Source organism: Chrysemys picta, chromosome 1 (genome assembly GCF_011386835.1).
Source record: "Chrysemys picta bellii isolate R12L10 chromosome 1, ASM1138683v2, whole genome shotgun sequence".
Lineage (NCBI taxonomy): Eukaryota > Metazoa > Chordata > Testudines > Emydidae > Chrysemys > Chrysemys picta.
This window is the reverse complement of record NC_088791.1, coordinates 7,967,856-7,990,916: the sequence shown is the minus strand read 5'-3', so window position 1 is coordinate 7,990,916 and position 23,061 is coordinate 7,967,856. Positions and strand designations below refer to the sequence as shown.

General features: G+C 42.5%; 2 protein-coding genes across 4 annotated transcripts in view; both read left to right on the top strand.

The window, feature by feature from the left end:
- NET1 (neuroepithelial cell transforming 1) overlaps nt 1–13,489 on the top strand; it is a 74,363-nt gene extending 60,874 nt beyond the window's left edge. For 2 of the 3 annotated variants that reach the window (XM_065552375.1, XM_005311842.5), the window contains 9 exons: nt 5,708–5,815; nt 6,691–6,858; nt 7,697–7,759; nt 8,279–8,375; nt 8,518–8,594; nt 9,094–9,351; nt 10,064–10,234; nt 10,919–11,105; nt 11,464–13,489. In XM_065552375.1, the coding sequence (XP_065408447.1) occupies nt 5,708–5,815; nt 6,691–6,858; nt 7,697–7,759; nt 8,279–8,375; nt 8,518–8,594; nt 9,094–9,351; nt 10,064–10,234; nt 10,919–11,105; nt 11,464–11,864 (1,530 nt within the window). In that variant the 3' untranslated portion in view covers nt 11,865–13,489. Of the gene's footprint in view, nt 1–293; nt 440–5,707; nt 5,816–6,690; nt 6,859–7,696; nt 7,760–8,278; nt 8,376–8,517; nt 8,595–9,093; nt 9,352–10,063; nt 10,235–10,918; nt 11,106–11,463 lie in introns of those variants that run through there. The other variant, XM_065552385.1, reaches the window with a different exon arrangement.
- Nucleotides 13,490–13,631: 142 nt separating this feature from the next.
- CALML3 (calmodulin like 3) overlaps nt 13,632–23,061 on the top strand; it is a 30,813-nt gene continuing 21,383 nt past the window's right edge. The window contains exon 1 of the mRNA XM_065552390.1: nt 13,632–19,834. The gene's annotated coding sequence lies outside the window, so the exon portion shown is untranslated. The remainder of the gene's footprint in view (nt 19,835–23,061) is intronic.

The following is a 23,061-nucleotide window of genomic DNA, read 5'->3' as shown; positions in this document are numbered from 1 at the left end:
CTTTCCGTTGACTTTTTTGTCTCTTGTCAACTGTTATAAATGTATTTTGTGTTTAGAAAGATTATGGACAAACTGCTCTAGCATTTATCCTGTTTATTATGCTAACAGCGAGGGGGCAACTGAGAACAGGACCCCATTGTGCAAGGCACTGTACCAACATAGCCTCAAAGACCTAACGCGTTACAAAATAGTAATGAGCACTGAATCCAGTAGTTCTGTCCACTCTGGTTAGTTAGTCTCTGACTTCCAAATAGAAGTAGACTTCCTTCAGTTAAACCAGCGGACTTTGGAACATGCGTACCTGATACAGATAGAACACTTGTTTATTTTCTGCTGTAATTAGACTTCTGCTTTAACGACAATTTTCACAGGACTACATTCAGAAACACTTCCTTCGTAGCTGAGGTAGATCGAGAAAACAGAAAATTGCAGTGGAGAGGTCTGAACTTTTTTTATATTCTGCCAAGTTTATATTTTATACCCTTCCTCTAACAGGAAGCAGTTTAAACCCATGGTTTATCTGTCTTGGACCCTCTGCTTAGTCTGGACTTTATTTTAATTTTGACCTCAAGGAATTATATGGATAGAATTACTTTGTGGTAATGAAATATCTTTTTCTTTTTGCTGGAATACAACTAAAGACACAGGATTCAGAGTTTTTACGTATTTTTATTTTTGTTAGAGAGTAGAAAGGTTAAGGCATTCTTTTAAAAAATTCTAATAATTCTGTTTTAGCTAAAAGCTGGCATTGTGTGGTAGTTCTTCCCAATCTTTATAGTAAGTTGAAGTATTTCTGAAGTGTTGTTTAATGCTATCATGAGAGCATACAATTAAGAACTTGTGATCAGTGGTGTTTCATGTTTTTGTGTTTCTGCCAGTGATTGGTTACACTGTTTCTCTTCCATACCTTGAGAATTAGTTTTATTTTGTTTTTCATTGTTTGGTTTTAGTACAGTATTAATTTTAAAAAATCTTAAGAAAGATTTAGGACAATCTTGTAGAAACCCATAAACTTAAATCTGATAGGTAAAACTTTCAAAAGCACTTCAGTGACTTATGAACTTAAGTGATTTAGGAGTGCCTAAGTCACTTTTTAAAATGGGATTTAGGGGTCTTAGACACTTTTTGAAGATTTTATCCTAAATGTGTAAAGGCCTGATCCTGTAACAATGTTTGCCTCTGAGTAACGTTGCTCATGTGAGTAGTCCCCATGGAGTCACTGGGACTACTTGTATGAGTAAAGTTAAGTGCATGCTCGCAGGATCAGGCCCTAAACTGGGTTTGTTCCCTCCATAAGACTTTTTTTCTAAAACTCCGCTATTTAATGACTCATGCATTATTTCTTATTGGCTGTTTTGCAGATGTTTTTTCTGTTAAGGTGTTTGCTATGTGTGTAAACAAGTAAGGTTATTTTTTTTAAAAAAAAGCTTTGCAACCTTAATGTTGTGTAAGTCAGTCCCATTGCATTCCTGGAGGATTATTGCATACCTCATGTGTTGACAGAAGGCACAAGTCCAGTAATCCAGTAGAAATGTACTGCCTACGGTATCATCTTGTTAAAAGATGTACATTATAAAAAAGTCAATTCTGCCGTAAAAGTCTATTTGACACAAGACATCCTATTAGCATCAGTTTCTAAAACATTTATAATCCTGCTTTAAGTAGAGAAACTTAAATGCAACCTCAGCTAAGGAGTCACTACTGTCATTTCATAATATATAAGAAAAATTAGATGCTGAGAGCGTTGTGAAATAAACAAGGTAAAAACAGTTTAAGGAATAAATCTGTATCCTTGTATGTATTTATGTTTTAGGGTACTATTAAAATTAGGCTGTGTATTGGACATGTAATTGTTATTTTTGGTTGGGGTGTCAGTACTCCATTGCTGTCACCAGCCAGGGAAGTCCTTTATCCACCAAAGAGGTACAGCATAATGCTTCCCCCTCCACCGTTATCACCTTCTTCACTACAAGGAAGCGAGAAGGTAGTTTAATTTATGTCAGTTCAGTACTTGGCCTCTGCTGAAACTCAATTTGAGATGTGGACAACTATCTGCTAAGAACTAGACTGAGCTCAAGCAGACTCATTTCACATAAATCTTTAAATAATTCTCAGATAGCAATTACATCTTGGCACTTCTGACAGACCATATTTGAACTAGTGAGTTCAATCTCACTGGTAACATTTGGCAGTAATTTGTGCTGTGAATATTTTTTCAATTTGTCACCAACTTTTCCCATGTTTGTATGCCCTTGTATGTAGAATGTATAACTACACTTGATGACGTAGTAAATGATCCTTGTAAAAATAGTAAGAATTACTGTGGAGGAAATACTGTGCACAGTGCAGGCTCTTAACATTTTAATTCCTTTTGCACTTAAAGAAAAACGGAAACCACTTTGGACTGAATCAGCTATAAAATGTGGCTTTTTAAAATGTGACAAATTTGTATCTGTGAAGGAAAAGGACTTAGAAACTCCTAATTGTTCTCCACCTCTTCTACCTTCTGAATAGAATGTGAAAGCTTTGCTTTCACCTGAAATCTTTGCCTGCAATGTCTAGCCCAGATACTTTGTTTAAAACAAACAAACAAAAAAGGCCTTGAAAAACTGGTTTTTCAAATGGAAAGAGACATGCTGTTAACTATTGCAGCACTGACACTTAACTAAAACCCAAGAAAGTTTAATAAATGTTAATCTTTTCTTGAAACTGTAGATTTCCGTAAGTAGAGCTACCCAACATTGGACTATTTACTGTTTCCAAATGCAGTACTTTTAAATACTGGGCCAATATCATCCCTAATATAAACTCAATTGAAACTAATGGAGTTTACCCCAGGGATGAACGTGGCCTAATGTGGAGTTAAACCCAAAACTGAAATACAGATGTGAGATCATGGCAAAATGCAGTATTTATCCATTGAGGAAGGAAAACAGGTTTTTGCCAAAACTAAGTTTGTGTTATGGTGGTTTCTGTTTTGGGCGATCTTTCTCTCTCCATGTAATCAAGCCTCTCTGGCTTTGAATTCCTTGGTGGAGGGCATGTTTATCTAGAAAGCTTTCTGATTGTGCTAATTCGTTACTGGTGGTGGTTTGTGCAAAATTCTTTCTTAATGCACAGGAGTACTTTGGGGTGTATGGCTTTATTCTTGGTTTAAGGAAGAGAAGTACTTTCGCTGTTTTCACTTCACGCTAGTGTTGGCATGTATCAATGTATCTGTTCTGAAGAGTGGTAATTTATAAATCTATTCAAACAGGGAGCCCCTTTGTACTGTCTTAGCAAATGGAAAGGAATGCCTTCTGCCAGACCTTGTGCATATGCATGTGTCACTTCAGTCTTGCACAGATGTGCTGCAAAGGCATTCACATGTGTGCATTAGTGCATATAGTGTGTCATTGTATCTCAGATCTAAAAAGGCTGCTCCTTTGACCCTTTATCAGAGTGAGTTGAGAAATATTATACACACATCCCATCTGAAGCACTGAGATTTCTTACACCATTCCTTTTCAGTGCCACGTTCTTCCTTCTCATCTCATTTGTATTTCTGTTCTTGGTAGATCTGCATATTTGGTTATTGTCTGTATAAATTCTGCTTATGTTCCTCACTAACTCTCAAGCCTTTCTTAGCTTCTGTTCCCTCATTCTGGTACTTTGATATAAAGTTAAATAGAACTGTAGAATCCATCCCAATGCTCCCTTCAGAAACTTTTATCATTCATTAAGGTGCCCTCTCTTCCAAAGAATACGGGCCAGACCTTTCTAAACATTTGAATAATCTCTTTGCTGATGGACTCTGTATTTAGTACTGTTAAATCAGTCTTCCATTGCAAATAATGGTCACTGGGACCAGTGTGATCAGCATAAATGAAATGGATAACCAACTTCCTAGTCTTAATGTCATTTTGTGTGCAGCTAGGGTGAACAGATAGCAAGTGTGAAAAATCGGGACAGGAATGGGGGGTGATAGGCGCCTGTATAAGACAACGCCCTGAATATCGGGACTGTCCCTATAAAATCAGGACATCTGGTCACCCTATTTGCAGCTCTTTTCTGATGCCTATAATATCTTAGTTGTTTTAAGATTGTTAGAATGGGGCCTCAGCTATCTTATACGGTGCTGAAATTCTTTTAATCCTATAGTTGATGCCCCTGTTCCTACTGAAATTAAGTGCTGCTTTTTCCCCCTACAGCTCTAAAGACTTCATTTATATCTTCCCCTAACTCAGCTCTTGCTTAATATTGTATATGGGAAGATATGGTTGCCATTCATAGTGTGGCCTCAGTCTGATCTCCTTTACCCAGGTGTTACCCCAGTGTAACTCCTCTGCCTTCAGTGGCACTCTTCCTGAGTCCCACCATGGCAAATGTGATCGAAATCCAGTGCCATATGTTCCTTTTCTCCTTCTTTGGTTTTGTCCCTACCCTTACACAGGAGCAAAGAATGTCTATGGCTTTAGGTACTTTCTTTGCAATCTGAGACAGGAAATGGAGACTGTAGGGGCCCCCATCTCAATCACTTATGTAATCTTTTCATTCTCCACCTTTTTCTACTTACTAGGGATGAATCCACCATAATTAACCAAAAGTGGCTGATAAGACCTTGATAAAATAGCTAATTAGGTTAACTCATTACATTTGTTGTCTAAACCTTCTTTTAAAGTAAACATAACAATAGTAAACCTTAACTGAAGTATCACTGTGATCAGGCAGTCAGTTTCAGCAGTGCCATTCACTATAGATATGTAACTTGCAGTTATTTTTACTTATCCCAGAATACTTTGCCTGGTCTTGCAGTTTTTCTTCTAGCATCAAACTTTCATTCCATCCTTGCCTTACCTCCCATTGTGCATATCTTTCCTTTAGGACAGTTACTCTGGATCAGGAATCGTACGTTGGAATTACCCTCGCTTGATTCTTTTATTAAAATCATATCTGATGTTAAGAGCCAGAATTTTAAATACTTATTGACGACACTCGTTGCACAAATCAGTGTTATGCAAAATCAACAACTTTGCTTTTCAGAGTTAAATGATATGAAAGAGAATCTGTTATTTTAGAAAAATATATCCTAGGCTGAAGGCTTTAAATGTAATCAGCTGACTTCTCCCTCCATATTTACCTGTACTTCACTGGAATGTTCAGCATGTAATACATCTGCCATTTGTTATGTTAGCTACATAAAACTGCCTTGCGCTCTAGCTGTTCTTTATGCCTCCTGCCTCCAAAATAAAATAAAACAATGGAAAACATGTTCTCCTTGGGAGAAAACACACAGTTCTAACACTAAAAGGGCAGGTCCTCATCTGATGTAAATTTGCCATAGCTCAATCAATGGGGTGGTGACAAGTCACACCAGCTGAGGTGTATGTATCTCCAACTGTTCACAAGAAAAGTGAAGCCATATTGAGTCTTACCTATTTACTGTTCAAAACTAATTTTGAACACCCTGATTATAATGGATTCCATTCTCCTTGCCTCTTGCAACACTGGACAACTTGTCTGCAACTTGAGTGTGACCTTCATGTTTAAATATTGACAGTTTCAGGTTTGACTTTAAGAGGGACGACTGCTTCAAAGCACTGTGCTTTTCTCTATTTTGAAACTCTAAATCTGTTTATGCCTTAGACAAGTCTGGGCAGCATTGATACATCAAGACTAAGTAAACCGCAGTCAGTACAGTGTGTTCTTTTTTGTTTATAACTTACAGGAGCCAAGTAATAAGCGGATTCGGCCTCTAGCTCGGGTCACATCCTTGGCGAACTTGATCTCCCCTGTAAGAAATGGTGCAGTCCGGCGTTTTGGTCAGACAATACAGGTAAAGAATATATGAATATGGAAGCAATAATGCCCTGTGGAATTGATGCCATAATTTCAAGGCATCTCTTGGGAAACTGACCCATACCAAATCAGTGCACAGAAAGAAGCTGCAGGTTCCTAAACCACCCCAGCTCACGGTGTAAAAAGCTCCCTTGAATGCACACCTGATAAGTAACTCTTAAGTGCGATGAGGTCCCTAGATGCAGATCAAATCTGATGTGCTCCAGGAATGACTTCTTCTATACTCCTGAGCCACTCAAGCACATTGAGAGGGGTGAAGAGTTAAGACGGTCAATAGATTGCTTCTTCCGTTGGTTTTATTGAGGTAGTATAAAATACCCAGGTTGCTTGCAGTTTAGCAAGGGGGAAGGAATAAACCAGCTTACAAGGAGGGAGTCAATCAGTGCATATTCTAGTAATGTACATGGTCTGTATTCTATTGTGTGCGTGAACACAGAGTTACACTAGACTAGCTCTAGAACCCACATCGAGACATTGCAGATCACTAGAGCAATGCTCAATTAGCTTGTTAGCGTCACCAGAACCCAGAGGTGGAACGAGTCTTAATTTATGCGCTTCCTTGTGCCTTGTAACTAGATTTCAGTCTCCGTTTATTTCCTCCTCCAGAAGCGATTCTGGTTCACAGTGTGGTGAGGGGGATATGAGGAAAGAGTCTGGCAGTTGCAGATCATAGGGGTTTTATCACCCGTTATGAAATACTCCTTTTACTTGAGGAAAAGCGTCTCCTGAATGTGTCTTCCTGTTCTAGGCAGAAGAGGAAGGGCAAAGGGGGGATGGGAGTGGTGTATGGATGACATTAATGTACATCTGCAAGAACTAAACTTTTCATATATTTTTTTCCCCCTCCAATAGTCATTTTCCCTCCGTGGTGACAGCAAATCCCCCAGCTGTTCCCAGAAGTCATGTAGCAGATCTGCTGCTCCAACACCACCTAAAAGAAGAAACAGTGTCCTTTGGTCAGAGATGTTAGATGTCAACATGAAAGAGACTCTGAGCACCAAAGAAATTAAACGCCAGGAGGTAGGCTGTCAATCAACCAGTAGGCATTTGGTGCCTTTAGTTATCCAGTTTGGAGGAAGAGGAAGCAGATGAAGGGGGAGGGAGAAATTGTTGTTCATTAAAGTGATTGTATTCTGCGGTGTGCCCTGACTTAGGGGAAATGATCCACTTGTATTAACTTTCTGAAAATTAAGGATTCTATTGCTAAATTGATTAGTTATGTTGAGTGCCCAACTTCAGATGCCCCAAGGAAGCCTAGTTTTTCAGAAGGTGGTGCTCAGCACATCTAAAGTCATTAGTCACTTTTGAAATTTTAGACTAGAGAGTTCTTTTTTTAAGACCAGATTTCTTCCTCTAAAAGCTCTTGACAGTGTGTTAAGGGCCAAATGGTGGGGCCTTTGTATACTTAGTTTTTAGGCAGCACTCCTATTGACTAAGTAGAAATGGAGTAATGAATTTGGGGATTTTGACCTTCACGTTCTTTTCAGGTAAATCTCTGCACTTCAGATGCAAAAGTCGTGAGTAGGCAGGTTCTAGTATTTAATTTGGCTGTTAGTTTCAAAGCTTTCACAGTTACAAGTAGTGTACATTTCTCAGCACACAGGAAGAGGGAGGAATTACTTTGGATTGTAACACCGAGGCAGCCAGCAGAACCTTGCTTGTTTCAGACTGTGCAGAGACTTTGATTTGTTACTCACACTTCAAGGTTTTTATCAAAAACTGAACAGAAACAGGGTATAAAGTACATAACGTAGCCGTGTGTTCACGTTCAAAGAGCAGCTAGACTTAATTGCGCGCGTTGTGCTCTAAAATGAGGCAATAACTCAATGTCTTGCCCTCTCTCTTGCTCTCTTCCCAGGCAATATATGAACTGTCCAGAGGAGAACAGGATTTAATTGAGGATCTTAAGCTTGCCAGAAAGGTTAGTATTTTTCTTCTTTCCTTATGGTCAGTGATCACATCTAAAAGCTTAATGAGGTCATCTTCACGTGCGCAAACAGAGTGTGGATTAGCACTAGGCTTTGAACCCACTGTGTATTGCATTAACAATGGTGACGTGAACAGTCCTACAGTCGTTGTACTGGATTGTTTCATAATAAATCTGGTGGAAAAGGATACTCTGCAATAATCTAGTTCCACAACAGATATTTGTGGGGACTCTTCCCCATAGAAAAGTCAACCTGGGAGCAGTTTATGTACTAGAATCTTTTCTTCACTTTTGTGGTCCTAGTACCTGTATAGAAGGCTCAATTCTGCACTCATCGAAGTCAGTGGAATTGTTGCTGTTAGCGTCCATGCGTGCAGGGTCAGACCTGGGCTGCACATGAGACCTTCCCGCTCTTGATAACTGTAGAGCTACAAATATTTTCCCAAATATACACTGCATTTAATAACTTTCTTTGGTGGGATCTTGACGCAATTTGGCACTATTCCTTGACAGGCTTATCATGACCCCATGTTGAAACTGTCCATCATGGCGGAGGAGGAACTTACACACATATTTGGGGACTTGGATTCTTATATCCCTCTGCATGAAGGTAAGAGCAGCTACTTAATTTTCAGTGGAGTGTCTTGGACAATGGTTAAAAAAATCTGTATTTTCTCATTCAAGTCCTAAAGCCTTAATGACTCATACCTGAGACGCTTGTAGCATTTCCCATTTTTGCTTGTAAATTTCAGACTTCTTGGCAAGGCTAAGAGAAGCAACAAGACCTGATGGAACAGTGCAACAGATTGGGCCCATACTTGTGAAATGGGTGAGTATCACTTTGGTTATTTACTCTAATGAGCTGTGGAAACCAGACATAAAACTATGATGAGTTTAAATGAGGTTTGAAGTTAGAAGCTACAAAGCAACAAGCTCTTGTTGCCTTGAGTTAAAGATCTCGAGTGAAATCCCTGGCTACACTGAAATCAATGGGAGTCCATTGACACCAGTGGGACCAGAATCTCACCCCTGTGTTGACTTAAATTTGCAGTGTCTGTATTTTCTGGCCCCCTTTATAAGTGAGGTGATTGCAGGACTCTTATCACAGTTTAACCTCAAACTTCAAAGGATTAGATGCAGAACGTGAAGCTTCCATTCCCCCCACAAATTAACTGTACATATGCAATTTAAATCTTTAATTCGTTTTAAGTGAAAACCAAATATTCTGTTAAGTGATAATCCAGCTGCATAAGTGTGACATGTTCCTATGGGTCAATACTTCCCTCAAAAGAATCTAATTCATAAATGTTGCTCTGTTGTCCTTTTAGTTACCAGGACTTAATGCCTACAAAGGTTACTGCAGTAACCAATTGGCAGCCAAAGCTCTTCTGGATCAGAAGAAGCAAGACCGTAGAGTCCAGGACTTCCTTCAGCGCTGTCTTGAATCCCCTTTCAGTCGCAAGCTAGACCTCTGGAGCTTCCTAGATATTCCTCGAAGTCGGCTGGTGAAATATCCACTGCTCTTAAAAGAAATTCTTAAACATACTCCTAAAGATCACGATGATGTCAAGATTTTGGAAGAAGCAGTAAGTAATAATGAAGATATTACATAACCATATAACTCTGGGGTTATAAGAAAGCTCTTAAATCCTAAATCATGGAGGGGTATGGTTTTCACAACCGGTCCAATCCTGCAAATGGAACTCCAGTGAAATTCAGTGGGTGATTTGTCCTGAGCTCTTACACAGGGGTGGCCAACCTGAGCCTGAGAAGGAGCCAGAATTTACCAATGTACATTGCCAAAGAACCACAGTAATACGTCAGCAGCCCCCCCATCAGCTTCCCCTCCCACCCCCGGCTCCCAGCACCTCCCGCCCACAGGCAGCTCTGCCAATCAGCACTTCTCCCTCCCTCTTTCCCCACACCTCCTGATCAGCTGTTTCGTGGCTTGCAGGAGGCTCTGGGGGGGGAGGGGGTGGCGCGAGGGCACAGCAGGCTCAGGGGAGGGGGTGGGAAGGAGTGGAGTGGGGGCAGGGCCTGTGGCAGAGCCAGGGGTTGAGCAGTGAGCACCCCTCGGCACAGTGAAAAGTTGGCGCCTGTAGCTCCATCCCCAGAGTTGGTGCCTGTACAAGGAGCCGCATATTAACCTCTGAGGAGCCGCACGTGGCTCCGGAGCCACGGGTTGGCCACCCCTGGCTTACAGGATCAAAGGTAGTTATTATAGCAGAGCTTAAAGACTGGGTAAACTAAAGAATAAATCCCCTGCAATCAAACTTTTAAAACCTATTTTTTTTATAGATCTCTATAATCCAAGGAGTCCTCTCTGACATCAACTTGAAGAAGGGAGAATCGGAATGTCAGTATTACATCGACAAGCTGGACTATCTGGACGAGAAGCAAAAGGACCCTAGAATCGAAGCCAGTAAAGTGTTACTGTGCCATGGGGAGCTGAAGAATAAGAATGGGCATGTAAGTTTTGTCTGATTATTGGTGTTTTACGTTCATTTGAAAGCATGAAATTGGGAGCTTTCCTCCCGCTCCATCCCCGCCTCTGGAGAAGGCTGGATTAGAGCTGGTTGTTAGCCAGAGCAGGGCTGCAGCCAGTGTTTCTAAGGGCCTTCAGATATTGCAAAATCATTAGCCTAAAACTACCAAAGAGAGCATGCTATGCATTTAGCAGTCAATCAAAAAGGATTTCCTGTCTTAACATTTACTTTGAAGGTGTCATGACATTCCCAATGATGTAATCTGGCCCTCAGCTCTTCCAAACAAATGCTGTCTGCACAGAGCTGCTTGAGTGGAAATGAAGTGACAACGGTTTATCTTCTCCCCAAGTAATCTTAATTACAGCAGCATCTGATAGAGCTGCACTGGCTTTACAACAACACTGTATGTAGCTTTACAAAGAACAGCGGACATACGCAGAGAGCAGATTCAGGCCCACAGTCTTATAAAAATAATATCATTGTCGGGGTCATGTATTACTACGGGGGTACTATAACAGGACGTTTAACGAGGTGCATGTAGTTAGGATTGACAATGGTGTAGCCTCAAACCAGAGTGATGTGACTATTTTGAGAATGGTGTGTTTTAATCTAAGGCTATACACGCAAACATTCCAACAAGGCTTGTCTGGTTTTTTTCCTCTTTTAGAAGCTGTATGTTTTCCTCTTCCAAGACATCCTGGTTTTAACTCGGCCAGTCACTCGTAATGAGCGTCACTCTTACCAGGTGTACAGACAACCGATCCCAGTTCAGGAGCTGGTGCTGGAGGACCTGCAGGATGGCGATGTGAAAATGGGAGGGTCCTTCAGAGGGGCTTTTGGCAATTCAGATAAAGGTATAAAACAAGCCAATTAGTCCTCATTAGTAATGCACGCTTGTCAAGCCACTCAGTGTAAAGGAATTGTGTTAGTACGTAGGGAGGTCTTAGTAATTATTGTCTGCACTTTAAGACCCACTCAGAGAGCAGGCAGGAAATGTGTGTGACCTGCCTTTACACTGTCATAAGTGAATTGTGTCTGAAATGGTGAAATCAAGTGTGCAGACTAGATGCTTTGCATTCTCTGTTCAATGCACATGTTTGGAGAAATTCCTCCATAAACGTAGTTGTACAGTTGTTTAGGACAGTAGTCTCAATAGAATCCTTAAGTGTTAATTTGCAGAACTGATTTTTCTTTTCTTATGATTATCTTTAGCTAAAAATATCTTCAGGGTTCGATTCCAAGACCCCTCCTCCGGCCAGTCCCACACACTGCAGGCCAATGATATCTTCCACAAGCAGCAGTGGTTTAATTGTATCAGAACGGCCATCGCACCCTTCCAGCGGACTGCTGCTCCCACAGACCTGACAGAATTGCCCGAGCTCAGTGAAGAGTCCGAAGAGAACAACCCATCTGCCTCCAACGTCAAAGTCCAGAGGAGGCAGTCCAATATGTCTGGTATAGTTCAGATGGAACTAGACGAAAACGCATCGGAGTGTGGATCCATTATGGACACTGAGGAAACCAAGAGCGTGAAAACGCACAGAACACAATCTGGGCACAAAAGAACAAGAGAGAAGCCGTTAAGCAGCAAACGGAAAGAAACATTAGTGTAAAAGGAGCCCGGGGATTTCCTAGCAGAAGGACTGTTTATTTATAAATAATGTGTACATTTTTCTTCTTGTAACGTGAGCATAATGGGATTAATCTGCTGAAATGAGTGTATTTTGTTCAATGGCAGCTACTGGTATGCAGTTAACACTGTTGGGCTGGAGTCTGTTTTTTGAAGAAGATACGGCAACCTTGATTCAGATTTCTAGTGTGAAATAAACAATGATTCAAAAGTTCTCCTGCTTTTGACTGTTATTTAATAGCAGACATCAAGAGTAGACTTCAGTTTTCCAAAGCAGTGTTATGGTACCATATTTGAAACTGGAAAACATCAAGTAATCTGTATTGGCGATAATGTAAATCTGCTCCCTTGAGGGAAATCCAGCAAGTTTCAGGCTATGCACCATTCATAACTTTTGGATCAATGTTGCAAAAGAACTTTTAAGTTAGAACTTAAATCTGAGCAATTTTGTATTCTTACCCTGAGGAGATGCATGTTTTGCAGTGTTTGGTTATTTTATTTCATGCAATACAATGTTTTAAAAAACAGACCCCAGGTTCAATGAGTTTTTTCCATTTTACCTACTGGAACTCTTCATCTTTGTTTGCTCGCTGTACATTCCTCATGTTCATTTACATATCCTGCCAGGTATTTAATTTTTTATATTTTACAATAGGTTTTTTTAGAACTTTTTGTTTTGCGTTTTTAATTATTTCAGTGTATTGTATTTTGAGACTTTGAACTTGGCATTTTCTCTAAGTACTTGACCTTTTTTGTTCAAAAATGTCATTGTTTTTTGTGTGTGTGTGTATATATATATATATATTTTTTTTTTTTTCTATTTTTTAAAGTCGATTCAGAACTTTGCAAAATGAAACCAAGCCATAGCGTTTTGAACTGATAGGAATAAGGGAAGACAACTCACTCAGTGTAGCATTTTGAGTTGGTTATAAGCAAGTTAAATGGCTTGTGTGTGCTCTAGACTACTGAAAGAGAACTGTTAATAAGAGCTGAAGAAGGCTTTAAGAATGTCGCAGAAGGTTTGAGTGGAGAGAAGCATTGACAGTGGCAAATAGCGGAGAAGAGAAAGTTGTTTGCTTTATGTGGCAAAATGAAATGTCTTAAGTTCATTGGAATAGGAAAGACGGTTTTGGAGGCAAACATGAGGGTATATGGTATGTCATAGAAGAATGGAGAAGAGAGAGGATGTGATGTTAGGGAGAGAAGAAATGGAAAGTGATCAAGTATTTATACTTGTAATAATAACAAAGTTGACACATTTTTGGTGGCCTAATAAATCATAGGGATGAACGAAAGTAACTCAGTGAGCCTTATGCTGCAAAATGGCATAGGAACAATTGTACAAAGTGGCAACAGCTGCAATTCAAATGATAAGGTTTTTTCCTTTCATTAAGACAGTAATGAAAGCACGTAATAAGGATCCTAAAGCATTACATTAATCAGTCTTCAAGAGTCTGTAACTCCGATATAAAGAGTTGTTATGTGCAAGCTGTTGGGCTGGCAGTGGTAACAATCGGAAGAGACTGTAAATAGACAACAAAATGAATGGTTCTCTGTAAATGTACTGTACAGTTTAAAGTGCCAAGTACAATTAAACTCCTGACTGCATCTCGCTTGTATTGTGTATGTTGATGCAAGGGGGGAAGTGGAAATATCCCTGAGTAAATCCTCCTCGTCACAAATACCATGCCTCTCCGGAAGCCGTATTCTTTGTTCCAGGGTATGTTAGTGATTCAACAAACCCTCTCTCAAAGTGGACCCACCCAAAGCAATGGGACTACTTGTGTAGATTCACATGACAAAGGGGTTTTACAGAATGAGGTGCCATAAGAAGGGACAGGGCACATTGCTGTAAATCTGCAAATCCCAATGTCATTGTCAAATACACCAAGACTGAGATGTGGGCTCTGCAATTCCTGGGACCATTGCTGGTTGTGATCAAAGTCCTCTCTCCAGCTTGCAAAGAACTTCATGAAGTCTAATGCTGGGAAGGCTAAGAATGACCCAGTAGCTTTGCACCAATAACCCTAACACTTGGCTAGACACAAGCCTAGTTTTTACTGCTTTGAGATTCCAAAATGGAACTCTGACAACAGCAAGCTTCCATGCATGACACATGCAGAACTCATTTTATAAAGGGGCATACAACCCAAATTGCTCTCATTCAAGCAGTGTGTTTTTAATTTTCTCAACTCCTGGAATTACAGATGCAAAAATATCTATTTAAACCAGTGATGATGATGGTGTCAGTGCCCTCCAATAGACCCTCTATTCTTGTTTCACCCTGGCTTTTCCCTGAGATCGAAAGGCTCTGTGCATTCTGGGGTTGAACTGATAGCCTAAAATATTTTGGAACAGTCTAGGCTAATGGGTATAATTATGTTTTGCCTGGATGGGGTGGACCAGACATAGTCATTTTTAAACTTGGCTCTGTTTTAGACCAGGTGAATGCCTTGCTTAGAACAGTCTGTAAAGATATACTGTACGTGGCCCACAGAGAGAGCTTGCTTTGCCAATCAGATGTTGGAGCATTTGAAAACCATCTGTACTGACATGCTTTTTGTTAATGGGGCCAACAAAGAGAACAAACAATACTGTGTGACCATGGACAGAGTTCACTTAATTTCCCTTCTCTCCATTCCCCAAGTATCAGAGAGGTGGTAGCTTCCAGTTATCCCCCTGAAACCAGATTGGACCCAGACACATCAGAGAGAACTCTACAGACATTCCACTGAGGTGTAAAAATGATCCTGATACTGCTTTCAAACTCACCCAGTAAAAATGCGGAGGAGGGGCCAGGGGAAAATCCTTACTTGGCAAAGATTTATAAATAACTCATTTAAACAACCAGCCAAGAAATAGACACAATCTTCTAATGAAAGCCAAAGGGAGAGGTGGTGTGGCGTTCCTGAATCTCTCGGAGCATTGGGATTGATTATCTAAAAAGCAGTAATTGAGTTGCTCTACCTATGTGATCTCTGGAAAATCCGATTCAGATGGAGTAGGGCATATTCAACAAGGATTCTTGTTGAATATGACCGTGATCATCCAGTGAATAAGACAATTGGCCCTATATAACCCATACAACAGATATTGTATTGGGTAGTTAGGTTTGGGTTAATGTTTGAGTACTGCCATTGTCCTTGACCCTGTACAGAACACAAACATAGCCTGCCTTTACCTGGTTACTGACTTATCATCACTTCCTATAAAGTTCACTCCAGGCTTTTAAACACAGAGGCCTAGCCACATCAGATTATTTTTTCTTAAAATCTTCCATCATTGCTGCAGATCTACTGGTGCTATCAACAGGGGACGTTCTAGTCTAGCCAGTGGTTCTCAAACTTTCGCACTGTTGACCCCTTTCACATAGCAAGCCTCTGAGTGTGACCCCCCCTTCTAAATTAAAAACACTTTTATATATTTAACACCATTATAAATGCTGGAGGCAAAGCGGGGTTTAAGGTGGAGGCTGACAGCTTGTGAACCCCCCCATGTAATAACCTCCCGACCCCATGAGGGATCCTGACCCCCCCATTTGAGAACCCCCAAGCTAGACTGTTTGTATTTCAGCTCTCGTGTTCCCTAGATCTGCTCTGAACAGCATTGGAGGGCATGGGCAAACCATCTACTGTCCCCGGCCATGCTGCCTGGGAGGTAGCAACTGTCAGAAATGTTAGGGGGGAAAGTTTAGTGTAGACCCAGCCAGGGTGTGAGTTCTCATAAACAGGAAAGGGGGGTCTTAAGAACCAGATGGATCTATTCAAAAACAACGGTTTGGGTCCATATGCACTGCTAAGATAGATGCTCATTTTGCTGTCTTACAGATCAGAAGGATTCACTGTCCCATTTTGAAAAACAGCCACCTAGAAAGGACTCTCTTATTTTGCAATATTTTGTTAGAAACAAAGGATTACTATCTGCAAGTATCGAAGGACGAGTAAGAATAGGATACATACATGCGTGTTTGGGAGAGGGACTTAGGAACCAGTGCCTCTTTCCCCAGAACAATGTCAGGACATTTGGCAAAGAGCTTTAGCAGACATTCCAGTAATATTTCTGCCAAGTAATGCCCTAGCAGCTACCTGACCTCTGAACTACACATCTGGTAGAGGAGCTGTGAGGAGTAAGACACTTTACTCGGTGTAAGGGTGCAAAATTCAAACTCCTGGAAGCAAGTGCAAGTAACAACTGGTGTTGACTAATGTGGGAGTCTTTCCCAGTGGGGTTTTCAAGGGATGATCCTGTTCTCCAGGCAGTTCCTGTCCTGGCAGAAAGATCAACTTGTTAGCTGACAAAAACAAAACAAAGAACGCACACACTGGAAAAGTGAATGTTTTAACTCGCTGGGAATAAAGAGCTCAGCTCGCTTGCCACGTGGCTACTCTCTAAAGAGCAGGAAAATCCTGGATAGTGACTGTCAGAACAAGTAAGAGATGGCGGCTGTCTTGAGTTAGCCACAGACAGCAAATCAGTTGGGAAGAGCGAATATCATTTTCCTTTAAAGTGAATTTATCAGTAATACCCAGAGACTCAGGGGTGAAGAAGCTAGAGACTCACTGAGCACCATCACTGTGTATCTAGCTTGAAATTACAATGTGTGTGTCTCCCTCTTTACAGTACTTTAAAAACGTGGCCACTCTTGCAGGGGTGACAGCCCATTTCTTCTTGGGGCTGCTCCGACATGTTAAAGGAGAGAGCCGCATGCACACGTTGTGCTCCCGGGGTGGGAACTTTACTTTCATTCTTAGTTGTTGCTTCTCGGTCAGTAATTAAGGCTGGAAGTTTCTGGACACGTAGTTGAAGTAATAGCCATGCATGAGGGAGATGAACTAGCCACACAGCCGGTGACTGGATGAGCTGACCCGGCTCCTTGTTCAGGAGACGATAAAGGACTTAGCAGTGTCACGGGGCATTGTCCAACCGCGTCTGTTGGAGCTACACTCACTGTCCTGTCTACATCAGTGAAATGGGATTGCTCTGACCTACCCGGGGTAGGCCTCCTCCCTACCCTGAGGTCAGACTGGTGCTGGCAGGTGTTTCCCTGAACAAGCACTAACCTTACTTTCTACTGAGCCTGCTGTTCAAAGTTCATTATCTCGTCTCATGTGACCTCTCCCACCCCACAGCTGCCATGGACTTCATTTGGGGTTACGAACGCGCTGCTGAAAACTAGGCCCTGTGTGACGTGGGTCACGTGGGACGTCTGTGGTAGAGGCAAGAATGAAGTGCTGGGCTCCTGACTTCCATTCATGTGCTTTAACCACAGAGCCATCCTTCCTCTCTGCCGGCAGGAATAAAGGATACAGGATCATGTGTAGCTTCAGCCACCACCATAACCTGGGGCAAGTAGGACATGACCGGGTCAAGCCAGCAGAGCTTCTGAAAGGGAAGGTGGGTGAGGTAATAGCTTTTAGTGGACCAGAGGGACAAGCTTTCGAACGCCACACAGGTCCCGAAGAAGCACTCTGTGGAACTCGACTGCGTGTTTCTTTCCCTAACAGACGTTGGTCCAATAAAAGCTGTTACCTCACCCGCCTTGTGGCTCTAACATCCTGGGTGCGACACGGCAACACCACCACTGCAAACAACTATGGGAAATCAATACGCTTGAGCAAAGTTATTCCATGGAATAGAGTAATAAGCAGGGTGTCCTCCCGCCTGGATGCGACACGGCAACACCACCACTGCAAACAACTATGGGAAATCAATACGCTTGAGCAAAGTTATTCCGTGGAATAGAGTAATAAGCCGGGTGTCCTCCCGCCTAGCTGCTACGCCAAGTGAAGACAGGCTGAGAGTAGGTTGTAAGTTAATAGCTGTATTAATGGCTTGGATGAGGAAGTGGATTATGAGCTAGTGAAGCCGGATGAGGCGTCGTTCCTGTTGGTAAAACCCACAGAAAGTTGTGTGGGTTATTAATTAGATTCCCCTTGCAACAGCTGTTGCTGATGGCTGCCTCTTCCGCCAGCGCCAGTTCTTCAGGAAAGCAACCGGTTCAGATAAGAAACAAGGCCATTGAGGGAAGCGAATTTAGCAGGCCAGAAGCTGTCTCATTGTAATGCTCTCCCTGTATTTTTAATCCCTGTAATGTTCATCCCTGGATGAGAAGACTAATACTGACACCTAGAGCTTTTCATCCACGGCTCCCCAAGCCCTTTAGAACCCCAGTGCCCTGGCTCCCCGTCCTGTGCTATGGGACGGAGGAACTGCAAGGGCAGAGCTCGCAGAGGGAAAGACACAAAACCAGGACGCTCTCCATTCTCGCTTGAAGTGCATATAAACCCTCTACAACTGCGCAGCCAGTTTCTGCCACTACAGTTATTTGTATTACAGTTGCACCGCCCAAAGTTAGAGTCCATCAGGCGAGGCAGGATGGGCCAGTGGACTGAACTGGAAGACCTAGATTCAAGTCCCTGCTCTGCCACTGACTTTCACTGTGACCTTGGGCAGGTCACTTAGCCGCTCTGTGCCTCGGTTTCCCATCTGTAAAATGGGGATAATAGCTCTGCCTCACAGGGGCATTGTGAGGATGACTCTATTAAAGATTGGGAGGTGCTTGGACGTTATGGTAATGGGAGCCAGAGAAGTACCTCAAGGCCCGTTGTGCCCGGCACTAGGCAAACACATGAAGAATTTACAGTTTATCTAGGGACAAAAGGTAGGCAGAGTGAGCATTGTCCGTAGCTTACACTTGAGACTGAGTGACTTTCCCAAGCTCCCAGAGGAAGCCTGCGGTAGAGCCGGGTACTGAATCTACGGCCTTAACCTCAGGACCTGCCCTTTTGCTAGCATGAAACTTCGACATGAAATTAATCACATGCCCCTGGGACGGCTGAACCAGGTGCGCATGTTCAGCTAACGATTTCTTCTGCTCAAGCTAGAAACAATGCAACCTGTGAGAGCCAGTGCGAGACTGGCGTTAACGTTGCACTGGCCGTGGTCGTCCTTCAGAACCCTCTAGCAAAGACGCTAATGCAAAAAAAACCCCAAACAAACTGAACGCTAATTTGTACTAGCACGGAGCAGCCTGCAGACAACACCAGACCCAGCTAGGTTTTCCCGCGATCCTTCCATCCCCACATCTTAACTGGGTCGTGACCAATCTTGGCCTTGTTAAAATGTCAGCTCGGACATTAAGCCCAGATGACGTTTGTGCCTCTATTTATTAAGCCACCAGCTGAGCAAAGTCTCAAACACACGTCTTGATGCAAGGCTCTGTGTCTCTCTCTGGTACTTGTGTACTGTGATGGATTTTGCGCTCTGACTTTCTAAGAGGCATGTTTTTCCTATAACAACAGTGCTCGGCCTATGATTAAATAGGCTCTGCGTGAAATCCAGGACAGCCAAAGGCTGGGAGGGTTCTGAACACATGACGTGTAAATCCGTGCAATGATGTATCACTAAAGCTCCGCTGGGACTGAATTTTATTGTATCCTGCTACAGAACCTAGAGAATCTCAGAACACACTACGGCTACTGGACTCAGTAGAGTTTTCACCAACAAATGTCTCTCACATCTCCGCTTCCTTACCGTTCTTATTCATGGAATCAGTCACCCCATCTCCATTTTCCTCCACCTTCTGGCTCTCTTCCGACAGAACCCCAGATGTCTTCTGAACACATCTGCATTTGCTTTAATGACCTAATTGGTCACTGTCATAACTATAAAGGGAAGGGTAACAGCTGTCCTGTGTACAGTACTATAAAATCCCTCCTGGCCAGAGACTCCAAAATCCTTTTCCCTGTAAAGGGTTAAGAAGCTCAGGTAACCTGGCTGGCATCTGACCCACAGGACCAATAAGGGGACAAGATACTTTCAAATCTTGGAGGGGGGAAGGCTTTTGTTGGTGCTCTTTGTTTGGGAGTTGGTTCGCTCTTGGGACTGAGAGGGACCAGACATCAATCCAGGTTCTCCCCATCTTTCTAAACAAGTCTCTCCTATTTCAAACTTGTAAGTAAACAGCCAGGCAAGGCGTGTTAGTTTTCCTTTGTTTTCTCAACTTGTAAATGTACCTTTTACTAGAGTGTTTATCTTTGTTTGCTGTACTTTGAACCTAAGACTAGAGGGGAATCCTCTGAGCTCTTTAAGTTTGATTACCCTGTAAGGTTAATTTCCATACTGATTTTACAGAGATGATTTTTACCTTTTTCTTTAATTAAAAGCCGTCTTTTTAAGAACCTGATTGATTTTTCCTTGTTTTTAGATCCAAGGGGGTTGGATCTGTATTCACCAGGAGTTGGTGAAAGGAAGGAGGGGAATGGTTAATTTCTCCTTGTTTTAGATCCAAGGGGTTTGGATCTGTATTCACCAGGGAATTGGTGAAGGTCTCTCAAGGCATCCCAAGGAAGGGAACTAGCCTTGGGATGGTGGCAGCGGACCAGAGCTAAGCTGGTAGTTAAGCTTAGAAGTCTTCATGCAGGCCCCCACATTTGTACCCTAAAGTTCAAAGTGGGGATACAGCCTTGACAGTCACGTTGGAATATCTATCTATCTATCATCCATTTGTTCTGCCTAGATTTGATGTGGTTCTAAAGGACATGGTCTATAGTCAACCACAAGATATTGAGCTCTGTAGTCTAATGTTCACTTACTCTCCTCTTGGAAGGACACGGTGGAATTCTATGGCCTGGGTTATGCAGGAGGTCATAGAATCATGGAAGATTAGGGTTGGAAGAGACCTCAGGAGGTCATCTAGTCCAATCCCCTGCTCAAAGCAGGACCAACCCCAACTAAATCATAGGTCAAACTAATCATAATGGTCCCTACTGGCTTTAACATCTATCAGCCAGATATTCAACTGGTCTAAACCGAGGAGTATGGATTTTGAAACAATAGCAACGCCTTAGAAACCCATAGATTAGCTTCCACGGAGCAAGATGTTTATCAGTTTTGCAAGAAATCGTCCTGGATAAAATCAGTATCGATTGCATTCTTTCTGGCTGTTGCACTCACTTCGTATGAAACTACCAGTCATGGTGCAACCATGTCACTAAAGCATGAAATGTGCGCTGCTGTCCTAATTTTGAGCTGCTGACCTTTCTGCGTTGGACTGAGCCACTCTTTATTCAATTTCCCGTTGGGCGATGCGAATTTGCTCACCCTGTGCGCAAACTCTTTGCTCTCTGATGAGAGTGATCTCAACTCCCTGAACCATTTCCCATCAAAGCTGCCCTTAAGATCCCAAATTATCCCCATTATGTTTTTCCTGTGTCATACCCTCTGCTCCAGCAGAAAAATATCCTTTAATAAACGGGGCAGAGAAGTGTATGTGATGTTTTAAATGGAGTCCAACCAACTCTTTGTAGAGTGACTAACCTCTTTTTGTCCTTTTATAGCCCTCAGCTGACATAACTCAGTACCTTGTTAGCCTGATTGTACTGCAGCTGCACACTTGACTGAGAGTTGCAGGAATTTTCCATCTATTAACGACTCGGGTTTTGTTTGTTTTTTCCTTTGCTTTCCTGCACCTCCCCCGGATCCTCACATTTTTACGTTTTTCTGTGGGCTCTAAACTGTACATTCCATTTCCTAACCTAGTCCCTAAGAAGGGCTCTGCTCTCTTTGCATATGATTGTGCAACATCGTTCATTATCTTTATTGACACCACCACCTTCACTGGGCTGCACGTGAACTTTGTCCTCTGGCGTTCCCTGGTCCCAGCCATTTTACTAATGTATTAAGACTCGGCACTTGACAAACCCTTAACTACTGAATCCTCGTGACAGCCCTGGGACGAGGTATCTTTATCCCCATTTTACACATGGGGAAGTTGAGGCCCAGAGCTGGGATTAGAACTCAGGAGTTCTTGGTTTTCAGTCCATGGGCATTGAGCACATTGTTGCTATGTTCATGGCATACACGCAGCGAAGTTAGATGAAAACATAAAATGCCTCTTGGTGGTTGGTTGCAATATCACACTACTTTATTTCTTAGAATTCAGAACAATGACACAAGAACTGCAAAACAGAAAGAGACAAAGCAGGCTGCTCCCTAAAACAGAGAAGCACAATTTACCCCCACCTTGCTAGAAGCTGGCTCTTTGCAGACTGAGTCTGACTGCAGTGCAGAAGCCCAGACCACATGACTCCCTACAGAGTCCCCCTAACTGCCAGCAGGATCAGGAAATCACTTAAAGTGATAGCTTATATTGAAAACTGTGTTAAAATTACACCACAGTTGTCTCCCTTTCAGCTGAAGTAAGGTGACCATATGTCCCGTTTGGGCCGGGACAGTCCCCTTTATTAACTCTGTCCTGGCAGTCCCTACTTTTTCACCAAAACTGGGTATGTGTCCTAGCTGCAAGGCAAAGCGGAGAGCTGTGGCTGCTGCCCGGAGGTCAGCTGAAGGCTGTTGGCAGGCAGCACTGCCTTCAGAGCTGACCTTCCCCCCTCCCAGTGGTATGGGGTTCGGCGGGTCAGCCCGGGCGGCGTGTGGGGGGTGGGGACGGCTCAGCTCGGGCAAGCTCTGAGCCGTTCTGTTTTTACTTTAAGAAATATGGTCACCCTAAGCTGAAGCCACCCAAGAGATGTCAGAGAGACAGGATGGGCTGGAGGGAAGTGGTTTGGTGGTAGACAGAGAAAGAGAAATGTCTGAGCCACTCATATAGAGATGACAGGTGCAGCCATGTTAGTGAGATGAGATTGTCCAGAGACATGGTGGAAAGCAAAAACTGCAACGGACAGAACCCTGAGTATCCGCTCTCGTGCAGAGTGACAGAGGAAAGGAGGAGTTGAAAGAAAGTGGGAATAATTCAGAGAAGATCCCTCACAAATGGGTTAATGTGTTGGAGTGATTGATTTCTGAGGAAAAATTCAAAGACATGCATCCGAGGAAGTGGGCTGTAGTCCACGAAAGCTTATGCTCTAATAAATTTGTTAGTCTCTAAGGTGCCACAAGTACTTCGGTTCTTTTTAAAGACATCAATGTGGACAAATGATGACTAACACCACCACCATCGGTTATTCGGGGTCACTTAGTCCTCCATAAAACCAACGAGGAGTCTGGTGGCACCTTAAAGACTAACAGAATTATTTGGGCATAAGTGGGTTTTTTACCCACAAAATCCATCTGTTAGTCTTTAAGGTGCCACCGGGCTCCTCGTTGCTTTTGTGGATACAGACTAACACGGCTACCGCCTGATACTTAGTCCTCCTTGTTTGAAGGATTTAGAAACTAGG